The 25,245-nt window shown below is 42.3% G+C and overlaps 2 protein-coding genes across 9 annotated transcripts in view; one reads left to right on the forward strand and one right to left on the reverse strand.

The window, feature by feature from the left end:
* USP42 (ubiquitin specific peptidase 42) overlaps positions 1 to 9,348 on the reverse strand; it is a 71,641-nt gene extending 62,293 nt beyond the window's left edge. The window contains exon 1 of one of the 7 annotated variants that reach the window (XM_061600108.1): positions 8,987 to 9,348. The gene's annotated coding sequence lies outside the window, so the exon portion shown is untranslated. The other 6 variants (XM_061600107.1, XM_061600105.1, XM_061600109.1 and 3 more) reach the window with 6 other exon arrangements.
* Positions 9,055 to 25,245, forward strand: part of EIF2AK1 (eukaryotic translation initiation factor 2 alpha kinase 1) — a 33,878-nt gene continuing 17,687 nt past the window's right edge. Inside the window, exons 1-7 of one of the 2 annotated variants that reach the window (XM_061600112.1) lie at positions 9,055 to 9,379; positions 16,169 to 16,327; positions 17,812 to 17,948; positions 19,884 to 19,915; positions 21,233 to 21,362; positions 22,973 to 23,053; positions 24,523 to 24,620. In XM_061600112.1, coding sequence (XP_061456096.1) covers positions 9,259 to 9,379; positions 16,169 to 16,327; positions 17,812 to 17,948; positions 19,884 to 19,915; positions 21,233 to 21,362; positions 22,973 to 23,053; positions 24,523 to 24,620 — 758 coding nt within the window. In that variant the 5' untranslated portion in view covers positions 9,055 to 9,258. The remainder of the gene's footprint in view (positions 9,380 to 16,168; positions 16,328 to 17,811; positions 17,949 to 19,883; positions 19,916 to 21,232; positions 21,363 to 22,972; positions 23,054 to 24,522; positions 24,621 to 25,245) is intronic. The other variant, XM_061600113.1, reaches the window with a different exon arrangement.

A 25,245-nucleotide genomic window follows, 5' to 3' on the forward strand; every position in this document is an offset into this window, starting at 1 on the left:
GCAACCAAGCAAAGGAAGCAATACTATAAAGAGAATCACAAGAGACTTCCAACCCCCCCCCCCTAGCAAGTAGGAGGGCCATGAACAAGGACAACAGGAGGAAATGGCAAAAAGTGAAGGCAAATCTTATGGAACAGAAAATCAGACACAAAGAGAGGAGGCATAGGCATCTGCAGGGGGGGGTGAGAAGAGAATAAATAGTCCGAACAAACATAACTGAAAGGAGGAAGCTGGGATTATGATGGGGGGCTGCTTCCTTGCTCCCCTTTGTGGATTTCCAAGAGAAAACAGAGATAATATAGGCTACTCACAAATGGCAGACCAAGAAAAGGGCAACTGCTTTAACCTTTCCACACAAAAGGTAGAGGGACGCATGCCCCCTGCCCCACACATAACATTATCTTTTTTAGGTATATGTGTGTGGCAAATATGATGCACAAGCAAATCTCATTATAAAACTGAGAATGGGGGAAGAGGGAGGAAACTATTCAAAGGCCTCTAATAATAATAGGCAGGGACACACACACACTTCCCCCCAAAACAGGCATATGTGTATTTACACCCACATCTGACTGGTGCACTGAGTGCATGTGTAAATGTGTATACACACCCACATTTATATGAAAATAGCCTTTAGAGTGCCAGTTTCTGTAAATGTATCATTGTCCCAACACCTATAAGATTTTATTTGTCCCAACACCTATAAGACTCTAAATGCCAATATCATATAAATGAACACCAACTTCATCTGAAGTACACATGGATGCAAATATATGTTCACAAATATACACATACAAACACATTGAAAAAGCAAACCTTATATAGAAACATGTACAGATAATACCAGAACCACGTATATGTACACTAAGCTATAAAGACACATACATATCTATATACACACACATATATTCTCCCCTTTTTTTCGGGCATGAACACACACACACAAGATATACATCCTATGTATCTCGCTAGCTTCCCCCACCCAATCTGGGCCCCAGGTGCACACCACACCCCCATCAGAATAGCCTGACGGAAGAGAAAGTGGAGCGGTTGAGAAACCCAGGGCGAGGGGCACCCTGGATAGAGATCGATGAGGAAAGGGGCTGAGAGAGAAACAGGCAGAAATAAGCAGAAAAAGAGGCAAATGGCAGTGGGCGGGGCGGGGCCGGGCCAGGACACGCATGGGCCTAGCAGGGAAGGAGGCGGGAAGGAGAGAACCGGGAGGAAAAGAGGAGGAGGCGGTGGCGGCAGCAGAGAAAGAGGGAGCGCTCCTACCTCAGCAGGGGAGCGGGAATGGGCCGCGCCAAGCCGCCCAGGCCTGGGGAGGAGGCTATCCAGCCGGAGGAGACTACCTAGCCGGAGGAGGCTTCCCTACCCAGCCCACCTGGCTTTCTCCCTCTCCTTCGCCTTTCCAATTCGGTTACCTAGGACGGCGTTGCTGGGTCCCCTTTCGCCTCAGCCCGGCCGCTCCGCCTGCCTCCCTCCTGCTCCTACTTTGCCCGTGTCGGGGAACAATGACGTCTCCCGTTCCGCCCGGCCTTCCTGCATCCGGGGCCCCAGCAAAGCCGGCGCGACTCCGGGTCACACAGGGACCAGCGCCGCCCCTGCACCTCTAAGACCACCAGGGGGCGCTCCAACCGGCGACGTCTGGTGTTTTATTTATTTTAAAAAAGAGGGAGGCGGGACGAGGCCTCAGCGGAAACTACGGGCAAGGGGTGGTCAGCAAAGAAGACAGTAAAACTGCTCTGGAGGAGCGCCGCTGCGGCGAGGGGTCGTTGTCAAAGTGCGAACCGCGAGTGGAACGCCGAATTGACGGGAGTTCAGTTGTGGCTGCAGTACTTGTTTTGTTTTGATTTTTTGTGTGTGCGCACGCGCGCAGATCAGCAATTCTATGCCTGTCTTCTAAGTGGGACTTCCTTGCTGTATGATAGGGGTCTTGTCTATGGATCAACACCCACGCCGTTATATTTAAAGCACTCTTATACCATTTTTATAATCGTCCTGGCTTTCCCCAAATAATTCTGGGAAGCGTTTTTTTTTAGTGTGCTGAGAGTTGTTAGGAGATCACACACAGCGCTACAATTGCCAGCACCCTTAACTACAGTTCCCAGGATTCGGGGGGGGGGGTACAGAACTGTTAAAAGTGATATGAGTGCTTTAAATGGATGGCATAGTTGATACCTATGTCTACTAACAAGTAAGCCCTGCTAAATTCAGGGGGGCTTACTCCCAGATAAGTGGGGTTTGGATTGCAGCCTATGGCACTAACTCCTGTTCTTTCACTACCACCACCACCACTGAAGATGCCATTTGCCCACTGAAAACCTTACAGGTAAGATAGGTAGTGGTGCAACTGGGTAATTTTAGGATCTGAATTCAATGACCTGTGGGGGGCACTTAATATGACAATGTGTGGCTGTATGTATACCATGCATTTAAAGCACATGGCTTTGCTCAAAGAATCTTGGGAACTGTAGTTTACACCTCTCGGAGCGACAGTGTCCAGCACTGTTAACAAACTACAGGATGTGCAGATGGTTCAATCTTGTTGGCTGCATGGGTCCGCTTTGCTATTGTCATCCATGTGTATACTGCTTGATTGTAAAAAAACCTCTAAGCCAGTGGTTCCCAAACTCCCCCCCCCCAGGGTCCACTTGAAAATCACTGTGGGACTTGGCAGACCACTTAATGATTTTTCTGTCTGTTGTAGCTATTGTAATGCACTGTGCAGGATGCTTTATGGTTTTTTTCACTGTCATTTTACAGACACTCCATGGATCACCTGAGTGAGATCACCACAGTTTGGGTACCCCTGCTCTAAGAAGTTTACAAAAAATTAAAATTGTTGATACAACAGTTAAAAAATGGCCTCACAGGCCAAATTGGACTCCCTGGTTTAGAAGAATATGTCTTGTCATCCTCCCCTCCTGGGTTGAGAATACCCTGAATGCTGAAGTGATTACACAAGTGTAGTGGCAGCCTATCTCAAGCCCTGGCATCATGAAAGTATAAGATTGATTTGCCCAGGTGCAACCCTAAACACATTTGCAGCTGGGCAAAGCAATCTTACTTTGAGTATGCATAGGATTGTGCTGTAAATCTCAAAGTCATAATCTCTTGTCCAATTTTTTTAAAATTTCCAGTTGCATGTAAAATCACAAGCTATGCAGTGCTGTAATGTTTTAACAAATTAAATGTCCAGTGATGACATACCATAGTGTAACACTGCAACTGCCAGCAACATGAGGAAAAATAGGCAGAGTAGTTAAATTTTAAACCAAGTTGTTCTCCCTTACAGAATTCAGCAATGCAAATGAAGAGACAGAGCGCTCTCTCTCTCTCTCTCTCTCTCTCTCTCTCTCTTTTTCTCAGTAGGGTAAAGGTAAATCTTTTTAGCTGCAAATGTTTCTATATTTTTGTAGTAGAAATCTGTACAATAATTTCAACAGGTCATTGCGAAACTATAAGGTCATGAAGAAGGTGGGGACATTCCACGTTTGATGACTAGAACAGATAAATTACTGAGGGGTCCTGATGAACCAGCTCTATAGAAGCCCCCAAATTCTACAACTGCTTCACAAGTACTTTACTTTGTGGGGGTGGGGGGTAAAGATTTTGAACTGTAGAATGCTACCTTGTAGATACAGAGAAATACAGGTTTTCAAACTGTAGCACTTCTAAGCATCTAAAAATAGCACCCAGCAGGCACACTCTGACAACAGAAGGGTTTTGACAGGATACAAAATCTCCTCTAGGAAGTCAAGGAAAATCATGGTGAGTGAAAACATCAAGGTGAACAAGAGTATCCGTATGGAATCTTTATAATGGAAAAGACACAAGCCATTAGCTGTAATGTTCAATTACCAGGGCCTGAAAAATATGTTTTAATTAATCACTTCTCAGTTTGCTATTGTGTGATTACTTGAACTGAATATGCCCTAGAGAAACTGATGGCCCTATGTCAGGCCCAGGATGTGACTCAGGAACCAGACCAGCGGTTGTAGTTAATTCGTGTTTTATTAGGGTAATGTCCAAACAAAGACTGCGTTTTCTCATGAAGCAATACAGGGATACAGGTCCTGCGGCATTGGGAGAAAGTTGACAGAGCAAGGGACTTCTTCCCGCCTGTTCTTTAAGAAGGGGCCAAACGGGCGCGCAATCTTTCGCTCCTCCTTAACTGCCCCTCAGGTACTGCCCGCCTTCCCCCCCTTCTCTCCTGTCTTTTCAGCTGTCTGCGTGTGCGCGGTGAGGGGGGAAGCATCACCCCCTCCTCTTCTGAAGTTTCCGATTCCAGGATGGGGGATAGGGGAGGGGCTGATGGTAAACTGCCTCCCCGCTTTTCGGCTGTGAGCAGCCCTCCCTCTTCCCCCTCTTGCTCTGAGCCTGAAAGAGGGGGAGGCGTGAGAATGTCCAGGGAGGGCTCAGGCTCCCCGTTGCTAAGCGACCTTATCACTGGCAGTTCCTCTGTTTCATCTTCCCTCCAAAGGGGGGAAGTTCCTCCCCCTTCCCTCTGCCATCCATCCGAATACTCTTCTCCCAACTCTCCGGGATCCAGCTCCCCGGGATTGGGACCCCAGCTCTGCCTTCCGACACCCTATTAGGTTGACACAGATGGCTATACAGAGTAAAGTACTGCTTGTCTTAGATTTACTAGGGAAACACACACACAAGACATAAATCAGTGGCCATCTTTTCTTTGTTGGCTACAAGAATGCAGATCCAAAAATGTAATGCTAATGACAAGGACATTATTTGTTTATCCATCTCATTTATAATCCACCTTTTACCATCTGGTTGCAGGGCAGAGATGCAGCACATAAAATTTCACAAAATATAAATACTGTATTTATGTATTAAAATGGGGCTAATGAGAACACCGCATCAACAACATATTAAGCAGGGTGGTTCAAAACCTGAACTCCTCCCAGAAGCCTTGGTAAAGAGGTGTGTCTTCAGCTGCTACAGAAAGATCAACTATGTCAGCTCTCGATGCACCTCAGAGGGAAAGTCATTCCAAGGCAGGGAGCCCACCCAGGAAAGGCTTACCAACATGGCACTGCCGCTCCCAATTTCCTCAAGCAGTGGGATCACCAGCAGGGCCTCCTCTACACATCTTAATTCATGGGCAGGTTGATATAAAAGGAGGCTGTCCCGATATTTGGGGCCCATGTCATTTAGGGCTTTAGATGCCAGCCAAAGTAGCTTTAATTGAGCTTGGACATGAAATGGCAACAAGTGCAGTTCTTTATAACACCAGTGTTATATGAATTTGACCAGTCATTCCTGTCAGCATTCTGGCTGCAGCAGCTATCCATATAGACTGCTGCAATAATCCAGTTTGAAGGTTACCAGAACATGTGTTGCTGAGGCCAGGCTTTTCCTATCTAGGACGGCTGTAGCTGGTGAACCAGCTGTAGCTGGAAGTAAACATTACTAACTGCTGAAGCCACCTGGGCTTCAAGTGACAAAACTGGATCAAGCTATGTATCTGCTCTTTCAAAGGAAGTGCAACTTCACCAAGAATAGGCCACTACTCAGTTCCTGGACCTAGGAGCCTGCAATCCACAGTACATCCATCTTGTCTGGATTCAGCTTCAATTTATTAACCCACATCCAGCCTATTGCTGCCTCCAGATACCAGTCTGACACCTGACCCACCAAAGATTGAACAGAGAAGCAGAGTTTAGTGCCATGTACATATTGTTTACACCTCCCTCTAATTACACCACCTGCATAGATATTAAAGAGCACGGGATAAGATCAATCATTGTGGGCCCCCACTGCATAATTACATGGGATCAAGCAGAAATCCTTCATTTGCTACTCTTGGAGAATGACTCCAGAGTCAGAAGCGGAATCATCACAATGTGGTATCTCCGGTTCCCAACTTTGCAAGCCACTCCAGGAAGAGACTATGGTTGATGGTATCAAAGACCACAGGGATGTAAAGGTGAATCAACAGGGTTGTATTGTCCCCGTCTCTCTCCTGACAAAGGTTATCAATCAGAGCGACTAAGGTAGTCTTGGTACAATACTTGGGCCTGAAGCCAGACTGAACTGGATCTAGATAAGCCATATCCTTCAATCATCTGTGACATTGAACAATACAATCTTCTTGAGCACTTTGCCCAGAAAAAGAATCCACATTTATCTAACACTTCTGCGTCTTGAGGCCTGATGGTACCTCCCCCTCTTGCAGCGAGGCATTTACCACCTCCTGGACCCTACCAGTCAATACCTTTCGGCTGCCTTTTATAAGCCAAGATGGGCAAGGGTCAAGAGCACATATATTAGGTATGTAACTTGTCAACATTATTAAGTTGCAACAACAGAAACTGATCCAATATAACATGACTGGACAATGCTGTGGATGCCCCACTGCACTTGCCCTAATGTCACGTCTAATTCCGTGGTAAAGTGCTAGATGTTAATAATATGATTAAACAAGTTGTAATAGTACAAGTAACAAAGTGCTAGATACTACTACAAAATAAGCACAAATTCTTTGCATATTAATAGTTAAGTGCAAAGTGGCAGTAAAGGCTTACTACAGATGTTATTAAGCATATAAGAACTGTCACTGAGTTCACTCTTAATAAAATGAGGGCTAAACTTTTTCAAAACACAAGATTTGGATCTTAATGCTATTATACAGTGCATAGAGCCTGATTTTTTAATTGGGTGGTATCACCTCCCATTCGTCCCTCCAATCTGAGCATAGACAATGCTAAAATAATCTAGGCCCTGACTCCTGCACAGGGCTCACTTTACCCCACACCTATCCCTTTGTTCCCACCCAAGGGACTTTAATCCTCCACTGTCTGCCCAACGTGCTTAGTAATAATAACAAAGGCCATAATAATAAAAAGACCAAATCATCATCATCATGGCCATAAGAAGCCTAAGACCAATAATAATAATAATAATAATGGTTGTTATATGACAACAATAGTAATAAGTTTTAAAATGGCCATGGCTGTGATCAAGGAGAGGGACCTTGCAATGTTGTAGGGCTTGGGGTGTTTAAAAGCCCCTGCATGAAATCCTGGAAGGTGTGGTGGGTTTAAGTTGAGAGCCAGTGTGGTGAAGTGGTTAGAGTCAGGCCTGTAGTGGAGGGGTGGGAATGGGGGCACTGTCCACATGAGAGCTGTGGTTTGCCCCTCCTAGGTTTTTTGGGAAATTGTCTTTAATTTGTGACATGACAGACAATGAGAACCTCCATTTAAAGAATGATAGTTTGTTTGAAGAACAGGAGCAACATAAGAATAGGATTCTCTGAAAAATTAAGTAAATGAGGAAGGGTGAGCACACAATAAAAGCCTCATCTGGAACAGTCTGCTCACTCTATACTTTCCCTGACTGAGGGTGCATTTGTCATTATCACAATCACCCTATATTTACTTAATTACTTAAGTGATCCTGAAAAAAACAGCCAGTATTATAACATGACCCTTGAAGAATTAAATATTAGAATTTTGTATTATGGAATACAATTGAACTTTCCTTTGGACTTTCCTTTGCTCTGCTTTTCATTTTCAGTTGTGCTGTCTACCCAGGTAACAATAAAGAAACATGTTTGCTTACCAGCAGTGAGTAAGCGTTTGTTTATTCTGCAGTTATGATGTGTGAGCGGTTATTGTAATGAGTAGAGCAGGATTGCTAATGGTGAAATAAAGAGATAACTTAAAGTTGGATTCCAGCATTGAGCAGTGGGTTGGACTTGATGGCCTTATAAACCCCTTCCAACTCTACTATTCTATGATCTGAAAAAATGGCTACCTTTACACTTTTAAGCAGTCATTATAACCCCAATCAAACTGGCTATTTTTTCTTCTTCTTTACTTGATGGCAAAGGATGAAAACAGCCCTAAAGGAATAGAAATATTGCTGTGTACACTACAATTAGCTAGCTGGCTACCTAAGCTGTAACTCAGGCCTAATTTCTGATTTTCTCAATATGCTCAGCTCTGCATGACTTTTCAGAGTTTCTGGACAGAAAAATCAACCCAGCAATCAGTAAAAAAAAATTCCAACTGCATTCCACAAGTACTTTCCAATTGCTTAGTTTGTCCTTTATATAGCAGCCAGTTAAAAAGTTTTCCTTTGATTGTCCAACAGGAAGGAAAATCTAAAGGCTAGTTATAAGACTAGAAAGAGGGAGCCTCAAGAAGGAGTTAACAAACATGCTGTATATATTTATTTTCTCTTTGCTCTTCCCTAAACTTGTAGTATGGACAGGTTTGTTCAGGTGGAACCTAAAACAGAGTAATGCAGTATCAAACTCAAGCTCAGGAGCTCACTATCTTTACCAAAGTAGTTCACTTCATGGAGAGTCAGAACACAGGGACAGACCGCAGGTGAAAGGGGACTGTAGCTAGAGGCAAAATCAAACTTTTGAGTCTGGCATTCCTGGGGGGGTCTCTCAAAAAAGGGGGAGATAATTCAGCAGATTAAACTTCATTCATGTAAATTAACACACTATCTAGATTGAAGATGGAGGAGGGACGGGGAAGGTCACTGCCTTTCCCTTCCCCTAGCCTGGCCCTCACATCCTTACCACCACTGAGGGGCAAAGGATTGGCTGGTGCTATGCGGCTCTCCCCCTTTCCAATGCCCCACTGAGAATTGTGGCTGCCCCACCTAACAAGGAAGGCTGGCTACAGGGTTGGTAGTGTCAGGCTAGGGCCTTCCGGAAGCCCAGTGTTCAAATCTCCACTTGGCCATGAAGTTCACTGGGTGGCCTTCAGCCAGTCACACCCTCTCAGCCAAACCTACCTCACAGGGTTGTTGTGAGGACAGAATGGAGAGGGGAATCAGATATGCTATCTTGTGTTCCTCAGAGAAAAGATGGAATATAAATGCAATCAATACATAATAAACAAGTCCCATTCAACTCAGTGATGGGACTTCCGAGTAAACACGCACAGAAGGTGCTGTGGAATTCGTATAACTGGAAGACTTTGGCTACAATCCTATACCCACTTACCTGGGTATAGAACTCAGTAGGATTTACTTTTGAGTAGACCTGCATTGGCTTGCAGCGCGCGTGAGGGAAGAAGAACGGTTTCATTAGTTCTCTGTCGCTTGGACGGAGCCAGGGGGCGCCGCGAGGCCGAATTTTCCGTCTGAACAACAGGCTCGGGCCTAGCCAGCGAGCGAGGCCGTCCCGCCCACTTTCCTCAGTATGGTGGTGTGTTCGGGCCTCCAAGAGAAACCGTAAAGCTGGGAGAAGTTGCGAAGTGGGGGCAGGAGCGCAGCATGTGGCGAGGGGACGCTGGCTCCGCAGGCCACCAAGGGCCGTGGGGGGCTGAGGAGACGCTGCCTCCCCCAGCCATCGGGTTCCCTGACGACGACGGAGAGACGGACTCGCAGTTCGACGGTTCGTTATTTGGAGGGGGAGTGGGGAGAGGTGCGGGCGGGGAAAGACCTCCCCTCATGTGCCGAATGGGAGAGTTGTACAGAAGCCAAGAATTGTATCCAACGAAATTCTACTCGGAGTAGACCCATTGTAAACAGTGAGTCCAAGTTAGTCATGCCCATTAATGTCAATGGGTCTAGTCGGAGTAGGACTAGCATTGACTGCCACCCTGCAGCCTCACTCAGAATAGGTCTCAAGAGAGAAAGGTTCCATTGAGGTCAATAGGATTCAGTACCTCTTGACCCATGTCTACTTAGAAGTAAGCTCCGTTAAAGTCAGTGGAACTTGCTCCCAGGGAAGCACTGCAGCTTGTGGAGTCTTTTAATTGTGTTTCTGGGTGCAGGTTGCCTTTGGTAAGAGGGAGTCGAATAACTTATAAATAAAAGAATGTATTGCGTGTGATGTGTGCTACAGAGTACAAAAAGACAAGCCTCTGCCCCAAGGGATTTGGAGTTTAAAATTTGACCCTGGGGTGCCAGCAAATGGGGAGAGGAAGATAGACTTTAATTATATCTAATAAAGAGTAATTTGTCTTTCATGCCCCTAAACAAGGCAATCTTAATTGGTAGTGTGATTTCCTCCTTCAACCCCCCCCCCCCATTACAACAAAGACATAGGCTGCATACACACTGTACATTTAAAAGCACATTTCCACCCACACACACTCCAAGAATCCTGGGGATTGTAGTTTACCCTTCAAAGAGCTGCGGTTCCCAGCACTCTTAACAAGCTACAGTTCCCAGGATTCTTGGGAAGGTGCTTTAAATGTATGGTACCTGTGTAGCCTTAAACTACAATCCTACCCCCAATTTACCAGGGAATATTCCTTACTGGATTTACTAGGACTTACTATTGAGTTGATATGGTAAGGATTGTGTTGTTAACAGCCTACCCCAATGCATGTTCGCATGGAAACAAGTCCACATTGAGTTTCATGGGACTTCCTCTCAGGCAAGAGTGGTAAGGAAGGTGTATGCCATAATAAAATGTAAATGTACTGCCTTCAAGTTGATTCTGACTTATGGTGACCCTATGAATAGTGTTTTCATGAGGCTGAGAGGCAGTGACTGGCTCAAGGTCACCCAGTGAGCTTCATGGCTATGTGGGGATTTGAACCCTGCTCTCACAGGTCACAGTCCAACACCTTAACCACTACACCACACTGGCTCTCACACTATAATAAGCTTGCCCCATTCTATGAGAGCATCAGAAGCAAGCAGTAAAGCTTTTTCTGGACTGTGCCACTTTGGAAAGGAGGATATATATGTTTGAGTATTGCTGTACTGTACTGGAAAATGTCCCTGCATCTAGAAAAACAGTATGCCAGGAAGTATGGCAGTCTGAAGCCTTCTTCCTGACATACTAGTTTTCTGCTTGATAATCACTTGATTTTCTCTATGTATAAATTCAGTCTATATTTGTCCTTACTTTGGGATAAGGCTTGGTGTACACCTGCAGCAAAATCAGCTGGTAGAATAGATTCTACAGCTTTAGACTGCAGGAAGGAATACTTCCGTTTTTAAATGTCCCACTATGTTAAGGTGGGTGTGAAGGTCCCTGGAAGTAAAACAAAATTAGCACTGGCTGGATTGTCCCTTGATTCCTGGACAAAGGTTTTAAATGCTAATGGAGATGTAGCTGGTGTTACTTTGGATCTGGCTGGGGGGAAAAAGCCCTCTTGCTGAACAATAGGCAAGGAAGACTGTGTTGTCACAGAAGACTAGCTTCTGGAATGATTTTAATGGCATAAAACACGAGAGTTTGCCAAGAGTTATGCAACTAAAACAATCTACCAAGGACTGCTATGTCATAACATGCGAGAGACACCAGGCCATGTTGGGCATTTTTGTTCTGGTGTTCTTGCTATACATTTGTGATTAAATAGTTAATTGATTAACCAGGAACGGGGAGCCTGTGGCCCTCCAGATGTTGTTGGTCCATTAGCCATGCTTGTTGGGACTGATGGGAGTTGGGAGATCAACAGCATCTGGAGTTCCCCATCCCAAATCACTATTAGAGTTAATATTAGTATTAGTTATTATTAATATTATATTATAGTTATATTTTATTATAGTTATATTATGTTATAGTTATTAATATTAGAGAAGTTAGATTATTTAAAAGGCTGTGTATCAGGAATGGAAGAATGTGCATGACTGAACAGTTATGTAGCTGCATCACCTTTCTTCACCTTGAGGCAGAGTTAGGGAGCAGTTTCATCATTCTCACTGATTTGTCTTGTGACTTTCTCTTTAGGGCCTTCAGGTATTCTCTCACTGCATCAGCTTTTTTTTTATTATACTGATGCAAACCATGTTCTTTATAGTTCCAAATTATACTAATTTAAAAGCAACCTCCTTATACTGATAGAAACTAAGGAAAACCCCATGTGATATCTTTAGAGGAATCCTGGTGATGGGAGCACTTCACTCATATTTGTTACTTTGTTGCCGCAAAAACAACAAAATCTTGTGGCACCTTAAAGACTTAACAGATTTTATTATTTTGTGCACTAAACTCCGTAAAAGCTTATGCCATAATAAAATTTGTTTGTCTTCAAAGTGTCACAAGATTTTCTGTTTTTAGTGTACTATCAGACAAGTTTTCTGCATGTAGGGTCATTGCACACCATGCTACTTGCCCAAATACATTTAATTCTTACTAGGAGACATTTTGGTTAAGGAGTTAACTTATTTCTATTTGTACATTCTATGTGCATGTGAGATTTTCACATGTAATAATCTACATTTTATTTTATTTTTCTGTATTAACATAGTTATGTCTTAGCTTGCAACATAAAATTTTAGCAAGCCTGCATGAACATCAGTAACCCAGTAGAACATTAATAGTTTATTGAATGAGTAACAAAAGTTCTTTCGTGTAGGAATAAATGTATTATTCATAAGTGGGTTGTATGAGAATCCAACATTCAATCAGACCGCTGCACGTTCCTGCTTTTTCTTTTTAAAGGAATTTTTATCATTCCTGCATTATTGGAAATTCTTGGAGATTAGAGCACTTCATTGATTAAACTTGTTGAATGCTGAGTTGCCTTTCAAAATTTTGTTATATTAGAACATTGAATATTAGATGTGAGAGCTTGTGTTGTGTAGTGGTTAGTGCGCTGGACTAAGAGTGGGAAGTCACAGGGTCAAATACCCACTCAACCGTGAAGCCTACTGGGTGTTCTTGGGCTAGTCAATATCTCTTAGCCTAACCTAGGGTTATTGTGGGTATAAAATGGGGAAGGTGATTACCATGTATAGCACTTTGAGGTCATTGCAGGTAAACAGAATATAAATGAATTAAATAAGTTATGTGTGCTGATGTACAAGTGACGCAGGCGATCTGGGCTTTATGATACCACATATGAATGTGATCACTACATCAGTGTGTGCACATTCATAGCACCATAAGAATGGAATCAGTGAGGAATTTTCTTGTGTCCCATCATTCCTGGTGAACAAAACAGAATATATTTTGGGAGCCTTTATCCATGTTGGGTCTGCAGCAGCAAACAGTGCAGACTCAAGTGTGGAACTCATAGTAGGCGGGATGAGGTGGTAAACCTGTGTCAGGACTGTTCCACTTCAGATTTTGCTCCTCTATACAAGCATCCTCCTCCTTGTAGAAAATAGCCTAGCAGGAATCCACAGTTCCATGGGTTGTAAATCCAGCCTTCAAACAATCTTGGTCCTGGGAAGGGGATGGGGTCATCTTTCGTGCCTTTGAAGTGCAGTGCAACTGTTGAGATGATCCTTGTCCCACTTTCCAACTCTAAGCTGGAGAGGAGGACTGGGGCTTGTTTTCAAACTGTACCTCTGAGGCACTTTATGTACCTTGGGAGTGCAACATAGTTGCAGCAGCTAGGATAAGGAAGTAGGGATTGCCCAAGTTTTGCCTTTGGCAGAGCAACTATCAAAGCTAACAAAAAATTGTGACTTCTTGTCAGGTAAAGGAGTTCTAGCCTAGCCTTCTTGTTTTCTATAGATATTATTTTAATTTTCTGTACGTAGGAACGCTCTGTCGTGGGAGCCCACACTTACAGGCTAAAGTGGTATAGCCAAGACTTACATTTATTTATTTTGAGAAGTTATATACTTAATTATAATAGTCTCTTAAGTGGTGTACAAGGAATGCAACACAATGAAAACAAAAATCAATTAAAACTTTAACATCTGGATTCAATTAAAATGCCTGTTGGAATAAAGAAATCATCAGTGAGTACCGGAAGTTCAACCAGGAAGGGGCCTATCTGACCTCAGCTGGAAGGGAGTTCCATAAGATTGGGCTCACACGGCTCCTGGTGCATCTGTCATGGGAAATCACTAACAGTGATATAAAGGATCAGGTGGCTCTTGAGGTATCCTGGACCCAAGATGTAAAAGGCTTTGTAAACTAATACAAGAACCTTGAGCCTGACCCAGTAGTGCATTTGTCATGCCATGTGCTGCTAGGGAGAAGTAGATGACACCATGAGGCTTCCCCCGGGCACCTGGTTGGACACTGTGAGAACAGGATGCTGGACTAGATGGGCCACTGGCCTGATCCAGCAGGCTCTTCTTATGTTCTTGTGTTCATGAACATGAGTTTGCCAGGCAAGCAAGGTGGTCTACACAGAGCGCTGCAGCACAGACTGTCTCTCAGTGCATCCTGACTGCCCTTTGCCCACTCAGAGAGCCCAGAGTTGGCTGCATCATTTGGAGAGTCTTGTGGGCTGGATGGATTATTTATTTATTTATTTATTTATTAGATTTATATCCTGCCCTTCCTCCCAGTAGGAGCCCAGGGCTAGATGTTATGAGCCCTGTGGAAAACTCCTAGCGGGACTTTTCTGAGCAGGAGGAGGTCTGGGATCCTGGGCAGGAGCCCAGTGGTCTAGGAGTGATGGATGAGAATGCCAGGGAGTGGCCCAGTAACTGCTTGTGTTGACAGTCCCTTCCCTGAGCTGTTGGCTGATGAGGGTGAAGCGGATGAGCCACTGCCCCCGTCCCCTGAATAACCCCTGGCAGCTCCACCCTCAATACCAGCTTCCACTGGCAGGTCCACCTCCAACACCAGAGAAAGTGCCAAGGATGTGCCAGAGGTTGCGTGGGCGTGAACAGACTGCATCTGTGAAGCAGCCTACTTGTAGGAGTGCCTGCTTGCTTGCCCAGGCCAGGGAGAAGAGGCAAGTCCTGTGCAAGCAACTATGCCTGCCCCATCCTCCATAAGGGGGATTCAGGGTGTGTGTCAAGTGTTGTGACCATTTTTTCTCTTGAGTAGCCATTCCGCTTAATGCCTTGTAGTGATATTAGCCTATGTACTCTGTGTTTTGACCTATGCTGTAGTTGTGTGCTAATCTGTGGATTAAAGAGAGCCACTGGCAACAACCAAGCTGAGAGTCTCATGTTGGTGGGAGCCAGGACATTAGGATGCAGTTCCCACCCTTGCCCCACCACTCCAGTCTCATGTTGTCTCCACACCCTCTGTAGTTTCTCCTCTTCCCTTTCATTCATTTGTTGGGCCAGCCCCCCCCCCAAATCCTGGACTTATCTGTCTAATACAGATGTTGGCGCTAAATTAATGTTTCATCATAGTAGTAAATTAGCATGAGTGATGCAGTACAGTAAGGTCTGATATATATTTAAAAAAGAAATAGTACAATTCCCTTGGTACTATACTACTTCATAATGCAGAGTGGAATGGCATATCTGAACATTCCTATGCAAAAAAACACCTTCCTGTGGAAAGCTATCACATCAGAGGATAGTAACCTTCTCTTTAACAGGCTTGCCTTCTGCATGCAGGGAATTTTTGACATTGGGAAGTAATGACATGCAGTTTCTCATCTGGGACCTGTAGCAGTATAGTCCAAGGAAAAATGTGCCACATTTTTTTAAAATTTGAAATGTTTGCTTTGGCTTTAAGTGCACAGATCCGTGCTGGGAAAATAAGTTTACTGTTTGTATATAGGATATATTTTTACAAGTCTAGTTTTTCCGGTTTATACATGTTCAAAACTTAGGCTGCAAATCTATGCAGATTTACTTAGGAGTTAGTCCCACTGAAACAGCTGGTATAGCACAGTGGGGAGGAGAGCCTGGTTGGGAGTCCAGAGTTTGTGAGTTCAAATCCACACTCGTGTCTCCTGGGTGTCAAGGGCTCAGGGGTTACATGCCCTGCCACCTGTGCAGCCGTGGGCAAGCTGCATAGTCCCAAGGAGCCCAGTTGCCCCCCAGTTGCCCCCAGCTGGCAGTTGCGGACAAGGCAGGGGCTGGCTTGTGCAGCTGTAGCAAGCTGAGCAGGCCCTGGCCAGCTGGGGAGGACTAGCCTCAGAGGGAGGCAATGGTAAACCCCCTCTGAATACCACTTACCATGAAAACACTATTCATAGTGTAGCCATAAGTTGGGATTGACTTGAAGGTAGTCCATTTCCATTTTTCAAGTTCCACTGAAATCAATGTGCCTTTAATACATAATAAATAAACCTAGAATTGGGTTACAGATTTTTGCATACTGTTTTCATGAGGAGAAAACTTTAATCCTGTCAACATGGATCTTATGTTCTTTTCAAAACTATATCTGGGAAGTGTTGTCCTCTCAATAGCACTGTGAAATGTCATTCTGATACTGATATTTCTTAGAACAGAAATATGAGACAAATAATTGTTCATTGTATAATCTCACAAGGTCTTCATCTATTCATGAGGAAATGTGCTGGTTAGTGAGATTGCCTTTTATCTTTAATTTTTACCTTATTTTTTTCAGATTCCGATTGGCCTGCAGAGCTTAGAGGTGCAAATGGTTCTCAAAAATTAATGACTGTCACAACTTCATTTGCCAACCAGCTCCTCCTTGCTTCTCTTGTAGAACATCTTTGTCATGTTTATGCACAAGATCTGACACGTTCAAGACGTTTGTTTCAATGTTAGTAACACCTTGACTTGATCTTGCATAATAGTGTGGCAATTGTTAGTTCAAAGAGCTGACAAATGGCATTATTTTATCTGAATTTTGCTATATTCTTGAAATATCTTAAATAAGAATATAGATAATAAAAATCTGAGTACATTAAGGTTGTAGTCCTATAAATATGATTTATTTATTTAATTTATTAGTCTCCTCATACCCACTGGTCTTCCATGAGAGTAAGCCCAATTGAACACATGTACACAATTGAGCTTTAAGGTTCACCATAACATAGCCTGCTGTGATGCACCTCAATTTTTTAAATTTCATACTGATCTTTCACTATGCTGTTGAGTTTTCATTATCTTTGCTTTTATTTACTGGAAACTCAAGTATATATATGCAGATGTTAATTTCTTTGCCACACAATACATTTTCTGGGGATTTAAGAAAAAAATATCCCTGCTCCAAAATGTGAAAATTAGCCGTCTTGAAATAACTATTTTTGATTCTGCTGATTTATGCCAACCAAACACAAGAACGCACCAATAGCTATGTCTTAGCAGTACAGATTAATAGTAATTAGAAGTACTGGAGGTACTCTGACCTAATCCGTCACTACTCTGTGCTAATTGCTACTGGCAACTCTTCTTACGTGTATGGTTCTCAATACCCTATGATAGACTTCACCAAGTAGAAAAGAAAACAATTTTAACTGTCAGTTCAAAGTCTTAGATCACTTAGCCCACTCAAAGCTCTTCCTCAAAGTTCTGATCCTCTTCAAAGTCCAACTCTGGTATTTAAAAACAGAACAAAATATGTTTGAGCTTGGGCTATTGTTGGAGATCTTCTGTTTTTAGAGTGTATTTTAGTGTTTAGTTATGAAATTCTTGTTCATTAATTTTTTAGCAATGGGCTGGAGTCATTCATTCATTGGCAATCACTCCTGGCCGAGTAAGATTGTCTTCCAAGATAAGGTCTTTGGTTTGCTTGGAAGACACCTGTGCGTGAATTTGTTTTATGTGGGGAGGTTGGCGCACGACGATCAACACACAATCTTGACAGAAAAAGGCTTTGATCCAATGGCATGGATACCATGACAATTGGAAGTCTTTTATCTGCTGCAGCCTTCATCCGCCTTCACAGCCGTTGTAACGTACACATGGTTATCCTCCACCTGTTCTGCTGTTGAGGACTTTCTTGGATCGTTGTTTGTCTGGTTCCTCTCCCTTGACCTTACTGCCATGGGTGACCCTGCTGGGAGTACATGACTCCCGACAGCATCGCTCACAGGGTTCATTGGAACACACAAGCCCACTTGTGTTGAGTGTCAAAATATTTCAGATTACAGGACATTACCTAGTTAAGTAGCATACGCTGTTAGGAACTGGCAACACAACTGTAAACACAGCTAGGCCAGGAGCAGTTTTTAATAGTTTTGAATGCTGAGTAAAATGCTTGGTTTTCTTTGAAACATTTTTCTTCCTACTCCTTTTCTGCAGTACTGTGTAAGACGTTTACTGGAATGGGCTTGCTTTCTGATTTTGCCATCTGCGAAGAATTCAGTAGTTTGAGACTGCAGCATAATCGAGCCATTACTGAATTAATGAAAGCAGCCAACAAACAAATACTCAGTGAGGTAAGCTTAGTTATCATCACTCCATTTCTTTGCTTCCCAGTTCCCAGCACTAGCATAAAAAGTTCCATGGAAAAGACTATGGGATTTCAAAACTCTGAAGGGTTGCTTTTGTAATACTTGGGCAGGCCAGATCATTCCACTCCAATGACTGCTTTCCTCTTCACTCCTGTTTCTTTTCTATTGTGTCTAATAGAATATGAACCTGTGGGCAAGGTGTGTCTTATCTTTTAATAAGCTCTTAGAAAATTTTAGGCACTTTATATATGTTAAATAATAATAATACTCTGGAAAGTACATCACTAGGAGTGTGCTGAGATTGGTGTAGCAACACCTATCTCCCTTCATGTGCCAACACAGCATTTTTTGAGGTCTAGAGTGTTTCTTACACAAGTGGAGAAAAAATATTGCAGCTCATTTGGTAGTTGTGCTAACTATAGTGTAGAATCTAATCTAATCTAAACATCCAAATGTAAAAAAGGCAAATCACTGTTCAGCACAGCTTGTCTGCTCTCATTTTCCATGTTCTCGGCATACTGGTTCATAAATTTGCTTCTATTTTTATGGTTCAGAAACCGCTGGAAGTGGAGCTGTGGCCGTAACTCCAAATTGATGTGGTTCATCAGTTTGAGCATCACACCAAACCATGGTTTGCAGATCAGCTTCAAATCATGGCTCCTGATTCTAAGTTGGCTAATCCCATTTTAAATTTTAAAATCCAGACAACATGTCAAACCATAGTTATGATTCTGAGCCTGTCTGATCTTGTATGAACATACAATATGTTAAAGGCCTTGCCAGGAGTTCACAAATGTGATTAAGGATTTGAATGATGCTATATACACTATAGATGTACAAAACAAACAGTGCTATCCAAACCTGTCCCTACATTTCATAGAAAGGCCAAAGACTTTATCCCAGTGCAGCCTTTGTCAGCCTGGTACCTTCCAGATGTTTTGGACTACAACTCACATCAGCCCCAGTCAACATAGCTGGAGTCCAAAATATCTGGAGGGCACCAGGTTGGCAGAGCCTGTCCTAGTGATTTCAGTTACCTGGAAAACAATGGAAATGAGTTAGAAAAGTAAAGAAATTTTCTTGGCCCCTGCCAAGAAAAATTGGGGGTCGTCTCTAAGAAAGTAAAAAATAAAGATATCAGCTTTCAAAGCAATTGCTGTAGGGGGCCCTCCTCATTGTCCACTACCAGCTGCCCAGCTCCTCAACACAGGTACTTAGGAAGTGGGGTCACAGGCAAGACCTTAACTCTGCTTGTTAGCAAAGGTCCAGCAAGAATTAGTTGGGAATGAGAGGCCTAATGAGGAAGGAGCATTCTAAACCCATCAGCTGATCATCAGGATTTGCATGCCCCTTTAAGCTACTCTGGCAAGCTTCAGAGAGGAGGTCTTATGTTTGCTGGACAATTTTATGTATCCCTCTTGGGATATTTTTGCTTTCTCCTTCATTGGAATGAACTGTGTGGGCTTTGACTGTTGCATATATAGTGACTTGGATCTTATAAACCATGAGCAGAATGATGCTCATAGAGTAGTGGTTTTCTCACCTTCTCTTTCCCCCTTCTTTTGAGTTTGGGGGAACTCTTTAGGACAGTGTTTGTGATGTGGGGCCATTAAGCTGTAAGGAAAGAGAATTGGCAGACATTGGAGATGCCCGCCTTGTGTCAGTGGCAATGACTTCTGTTACCACTGCTGAATCCAAGCAAGTGTGTATTTGAAGTGCTCTGAGCTATTAAAAAGTACTATATGAATGCAACAAAAATAAGAAATGCAATTGAAGACAGCTGCTGTTTGCCATCAAGTTGGGTTTCATTTTAGTTTACATTTTAGTTCCACTAATGTGGTAGTGGTTGCTATACTGAGATACTGGATTCAGTTGGGCTATTTGTTTCATAAAATGATGTTATTTCTTTTTGTTTTGTAGGAATTTTGTAAGGGTGGTTCTTGCACAAACAGGTATGTGTTCAAAAAACAACAAAAATGTTTAAAACTGCCTGTTGGGCAATGCATATTTCATTAGCACATTAACTCAGAAATTCTGCTGAGCTCAATGGGGCTTACTCTCTGGTGAATGTGTTTAGCATTGGTGTCAGAGTTCTCTGTATTATGGATATAAATTGCTGATTAATGTCAGCTTTTGATCTAAAAACCATGTAAAGTTACATAACAAGCTGCAGGATCAAAAGAGGAGTTTTAACTTTGAAAGTGGAAGTTTTCAAACTAACCACAGTTTCCTGTGATGTTGGAATTCAGGGAACTGTGGTTTGTTTAAACTATGTTTTGAGAACAAACTGGGATCTGAAAGCAAAATGGTTTGATTCTGCTGTGTTCTCACTGACCCTGCTATTTTCCCTCGAAAATAGGTGGACTCTATCATGGGAAGAGAACCTGCTGGACTTCCTGGTTTTCTGCTCCAAGTGTCTACAATTGGCCTGTCCCTGCTTGATGCCCTCAAAATATTTTGAAGTACAACTCCCTTCATCCCTGACCGTTAGCCATGCTGGCTAGGGCTGATGGGAGTTGTAGTTCAAAACATCTGGAGGGAATCAAGTTGGGTAAGTTTGGTCAGACATCTATATGATAGTGTAGTGGTAGTATTGTTGCTTTCTCTGACAAATCAATTTTTTTCCTATAAAAAGGTATCTATGAATAGTACATTTTGTCACTATGACTCTTCAGTACTGATAAAGCTCATATGATATATATCTGTGTCCTTTCAACTTCACAGAATTGGGCTAGATTGTGAAGGGATCTTGAAATTAATACACTGTATGGCTTTTCGTGTTGCAACCTTCAATATTTGTGTAGTACATTATAGATTTAGTTCTACTCAGAGTAGATTCATTGAAATTAATGGACATGGCTACCTTAGTGGGACTATTCTGAGATGTGAAGGCCCAGAAAAAAATGGGGGGGGGCTTTTTTCTGAATTTTTCTTTGTTTTCCCCTATTTTTTTCTGCGCCTTCACATCTGTAATTCTGTGTAAAACTTAATTGGACACAAACCTTTGAGCCCAAACTTACATGTGTCGTGAAACTGTTTGATTCTTTCTCCTAATTTTTTTTTTATAAATGAAAACTAGCCTTGAACAATGTGATTGAAAGTATGGGAGGATAGGCAAAGTACTTAAATCTAACCCTTTCCTTCATTTGTATGCTAAAAATGCATACCTCCAGTTATTCTCCCCCCTTCCCCCAATGAACAAAAGTCATACTGTCGGTGATTCTAATTCCTTTTTATTTTTTGTGTATGTACTTTGTTGCTACAACCAGTAATATACCCATCTTTAAAAAAAAAACTAGGGAAAATGAAATTATCTTTGAAGCACAGACCTCTCGCTATGTCAATGAATTTGATGAGGTTTCAAGATTAGGAAAAGGAGGCTACGGAACTGTATATAAGGTATTTTTTATTCTCTATTTTAACAGCTTTGCAGTAACGGTTTGTGTTGGAACGGAGAGTATGTAAGGCTGCAGTCCTGGGAATAAGCCCTATTGAACTCATTACTTCTGGGTAGATATGTGTAGGTTTACTGTTTTGTAAGTTACCCAACAGTTGGTGCTCATAAGATTGAACAGATTTTCTAGAAAGTAGATTTTGAACATGATAGTGCTTTGCCATGGCTACTGCTCTTCATGATTACTTGAAGAGTGAAGAACTGTACGCTTGACCTCCCTCCCTTTTCACAGTTTTTCTGATTGGTTAGGCTACACATAATCTTAGCTATTCTATGGCTATTTCCTTTGATGTTAGTCTCTTAATGTTTTGATGTTTATATGTTCTGCCTTGTACGTCGCTTAGAGTGGCTGACAATTCAGCCAGATAAGCGACTAATAAGTTGAATAAATAATAAAATAAAATAATGTAAAGTTGGTACTAGTCATGGTGACTTTTTGCCTCCTCATACTGGCTGTATTTTATTTGTGTATTTAGAATGTTTATTATCCACCTACTAACCAAAGTACTCAAGGTGGCTTACAAATATTCAAACTATTGTATTTGTTGGCTGGGGGATCAATTGTACCACCCATTTTGTGGATTTTTTGGAGTGAGCTCTTTATGGAGATCAGGAGAGCACCAATGATGGGGTGCTTTGTTTATTTTGACCTGACATTTCTTGACTATTGATACTGAGTCCTTTTTGGGTTCTGGCTGCTGTATTTGCTCAATTTATGTTTTATGTGTTATGACTATCCAGATGTTTTCATTGTTGTTGTTTAGTGATTGTAATTTTTTAAAAATATTGTGAATCTCTTTGGAGATTCATAATATATAAATGAAAAGCAATATGTACATTTTTAAATAAATAAATAAAAATACAATAAAACAGACAAGAGTTACTAGGGCAGGGCAACAATGTAGGTAGGGATATAGGAAACTTTCTTATACTGAATCAGACCATTGGTCCATCCAGCTCACTATTGTCTATGCTGGCTAGCAGCATCTCTCCCGGGTTTCAACTAGGAGTCTCTCCCAGCCGTACCTGGAGATTCTGGGGATTGAACCTGGGATCTTCTGCATTCAGAGCAGATGCTCTACTGCTGACCCTTTCCCCCAAATTTTCCACTAGTTCTCAAATGTTTCAACTGCCATTCTGCTGCTGAATCTCCTGTGCCAACTATTTGAGTTCAAGGGAACAAACTGTTGGGTAAATAACTCTTGAAATCCTGATCCTGAAACATGGGTGACCTATGCTTGCTTTCAGAAGGGTCTAGGGTGGGCAAAGTATTCTATCTGCTTAGGGGCTGGACCATTCCCCAGCTATGATGGTCTTCTGGGCTCAGGGTGGATGATACAAGGGCAGAAATGGTAACCAAGGGATTTCTGCTCATGCTTCCCCCACCCCCTTTTGTTAATCCTTCCCTCTACCCTGAGCCACGTGCATTATATTTATGCTTGGGGATTGCTGTCTGCAATAGTGTGGCCAAATAAAAGTATGTGGCAGGATGAATGCAGCATGTGGGTTGTCACTTGGCCATCCTTGATCTAAAATCTGCTATGTCTGCTTTCAGGTCCGAAACAAGCTAGATGGTCAGTTCTATGCAGTTAAAAAAATTCTTATTAAGAAGGCGACCAAAAGAGATTGCATGAAGGTATGCATTTATTTTACACCTGTTCAGGTATTTTGTTTTGCCCTGTGGAAATTCATCACTCAATGTAATTTGTTTCTGATAAGATCTTTAATGTTAAAGTAGAGGGATTGTGCCATGATAGTGAGCAGAAACATTTATATTTCGCTTAATGATTCTGTTTTCATCTCTTGTTTATAACATAATCTGAGTGCAAGACACAGAACTTACATTTTATACATTTTTATCCTTGTAAAATGATAATTTAATTTTTTAATAGTTCCAAAGTGATAATAGGCAATTACATTTATTACCATAGGTAGAGCTTACCCCAGTAATTCCTAAAGCAAGTGCCTCAATAGAACTGCTTGTGTGCGCATGAGAAATGCATGGATGAAGAGTTTGTCTCAATGAGCCCTCAGTACTCTGCATTTTGAATATCTCTGGAACAGTCTTCCTCCCTCTTACATTTAGGATCTGGCTACGAGGCCCTCCTGCAAAATACCATTCTGTGTGAAGGCCAGGTTGGTGTTCACAAGACAGGGCTTTTTCTGTTGTAGCCCAAGAATTCTAAGCTATTGTCCTAGGGGAGAATTGCGTTTTGTTCTCCTGTCATCCTTCTAGACGTTTCTCTTCTGTTTGGCTTTTGGAAAAGTAGAACTTTTTTAAAAAAAGTTTTCCTGTTCTGCTGATTATTTGCTTATTGTTTTCAACTTGGTCAGGGTCCTAAGACAACTGGTGCATCTAGTGGCATTTTAAACACTTTTTCTTCTTCAAAGATCTACTGCCCTGTTACACAGTGCTTTTCGAGGCTCCCTTGGTTTCAAATATGGTTTCATAAGTGGCATGGATGGGTGGAAAGGCTGCGGTTTAGAAAACAATAGTCAAGTGTCCCTTTGAATACAGGAGATTGTTCTGTGATTGTTTGATTTTTAGCTAAGAGGGCATGCTGTTCAGAGCAGGAAGTTCTTGCACTTACTCTTACATGCTCTAAAATGGGGGTGGGGAGCCTGTGGTTCTTCAGATGTTGCTGGACTGCAACTCCCTGACCTTTGGCCTTGCTGGTTGGGGCTGATGGGAGTTGGAGTCCCAGCAACATCTGGAGGGCCACAGGATCTCTATCCCTGCTCTAAAAGGAAACCTTTGGTGTAAGAATAGATCATAGCTAGCCATCTTATTCTAGGTTATATACAGCCATCTAGCCCGGTATTCTCTGCTTTCACTGGCAGCACTTCTCCAGAGCTCAGGCAGAGGTCTTTCCTGTTACCTGCTATCTGATGTTTTATGCCTGGAGATGTTAAGGATTGAACCTGGGGCCTTCTGCATGCAAATATTGTGCTGTGCTACTGAACCAGTATGCCTTATCACAAGAATAACACCTTTTTGGAGGTGCATGAAGTTTTATTTCAGGACAAGTGTTCCTCTCCTATCAACATTCTGGTAACACTGGCTAATGATAAGAACAGAACATACTCTCTTTCATTTTTTTGTAGGTATTACGGGAAGTTAAAGTGTTGGCCGGGCTGCAGCACCCAAATATTGTGGGATATCACACTGCTTGGATGGAACATGTTCAACCAACATGTCCAAAAGGGGAGTATAATATGAGCTTTATGGCTTCCATGTGTCATGCATATCATACTGCACTGGAACCAAGGTTTTCTTGCCACTGGTCCTCCAGATGTTGTTGGACTCCAGTTCCCAGCTATCCCAGCTGTCATGGCCAATGATTAGGGATGATGGGACTTGTAGTTCAGCAACATCTGGAAGGCCAAAGGTTCCCTAGCCCCGCCTTAATGTCTTCTAAATTGGCTGTGGCTACCCAGAGAAAGATTTTTAAAAACTTGTTGAAAATGTTACCAGTGCTCTTATGGCATTAAAAAGGCAACTCTAGGGTCAGAAATTGTTAGGAGAGGGGTTAAAATAAAACAATAAATATAATGTATAAATACAGGGTGTATTCACTTTTGGAAAGCTGCATGCTGTTCTGTTCATCCCAATATATGATTTGAAGATATTTAAAAAAGAGTGTGGGGATGTCTTTATGAAGGTTTTTGCCTAAATTTAGTCAATTTAATATTGCAATAATTTGTTCTTATTAGCTGTATTGAGATTTTAAACTGCCTACATGTTTATAAAGTTGACAACTTAAATTTAAGTTATATTTTACCTTAGTCTGTTTTTGTAAAATGTCTCATTTCTCTTCATTCAATTGT

The sequence above is a fragment of the Rhineura floridana genome, chromosome 17, assembly GCF_030035675.1.
Source record: "Rhineura floridana isolate rRhiFlo1 chromosome 17, rRhiFlo1.hap2, whole genome shotgun sequence".
NCBI classification, from domain to species: Eukaryota; Metazoa; Chordata; class Lepidosauria; order Squamata; family Rhineuridae; genus Rhineura; species Rhineura floridana.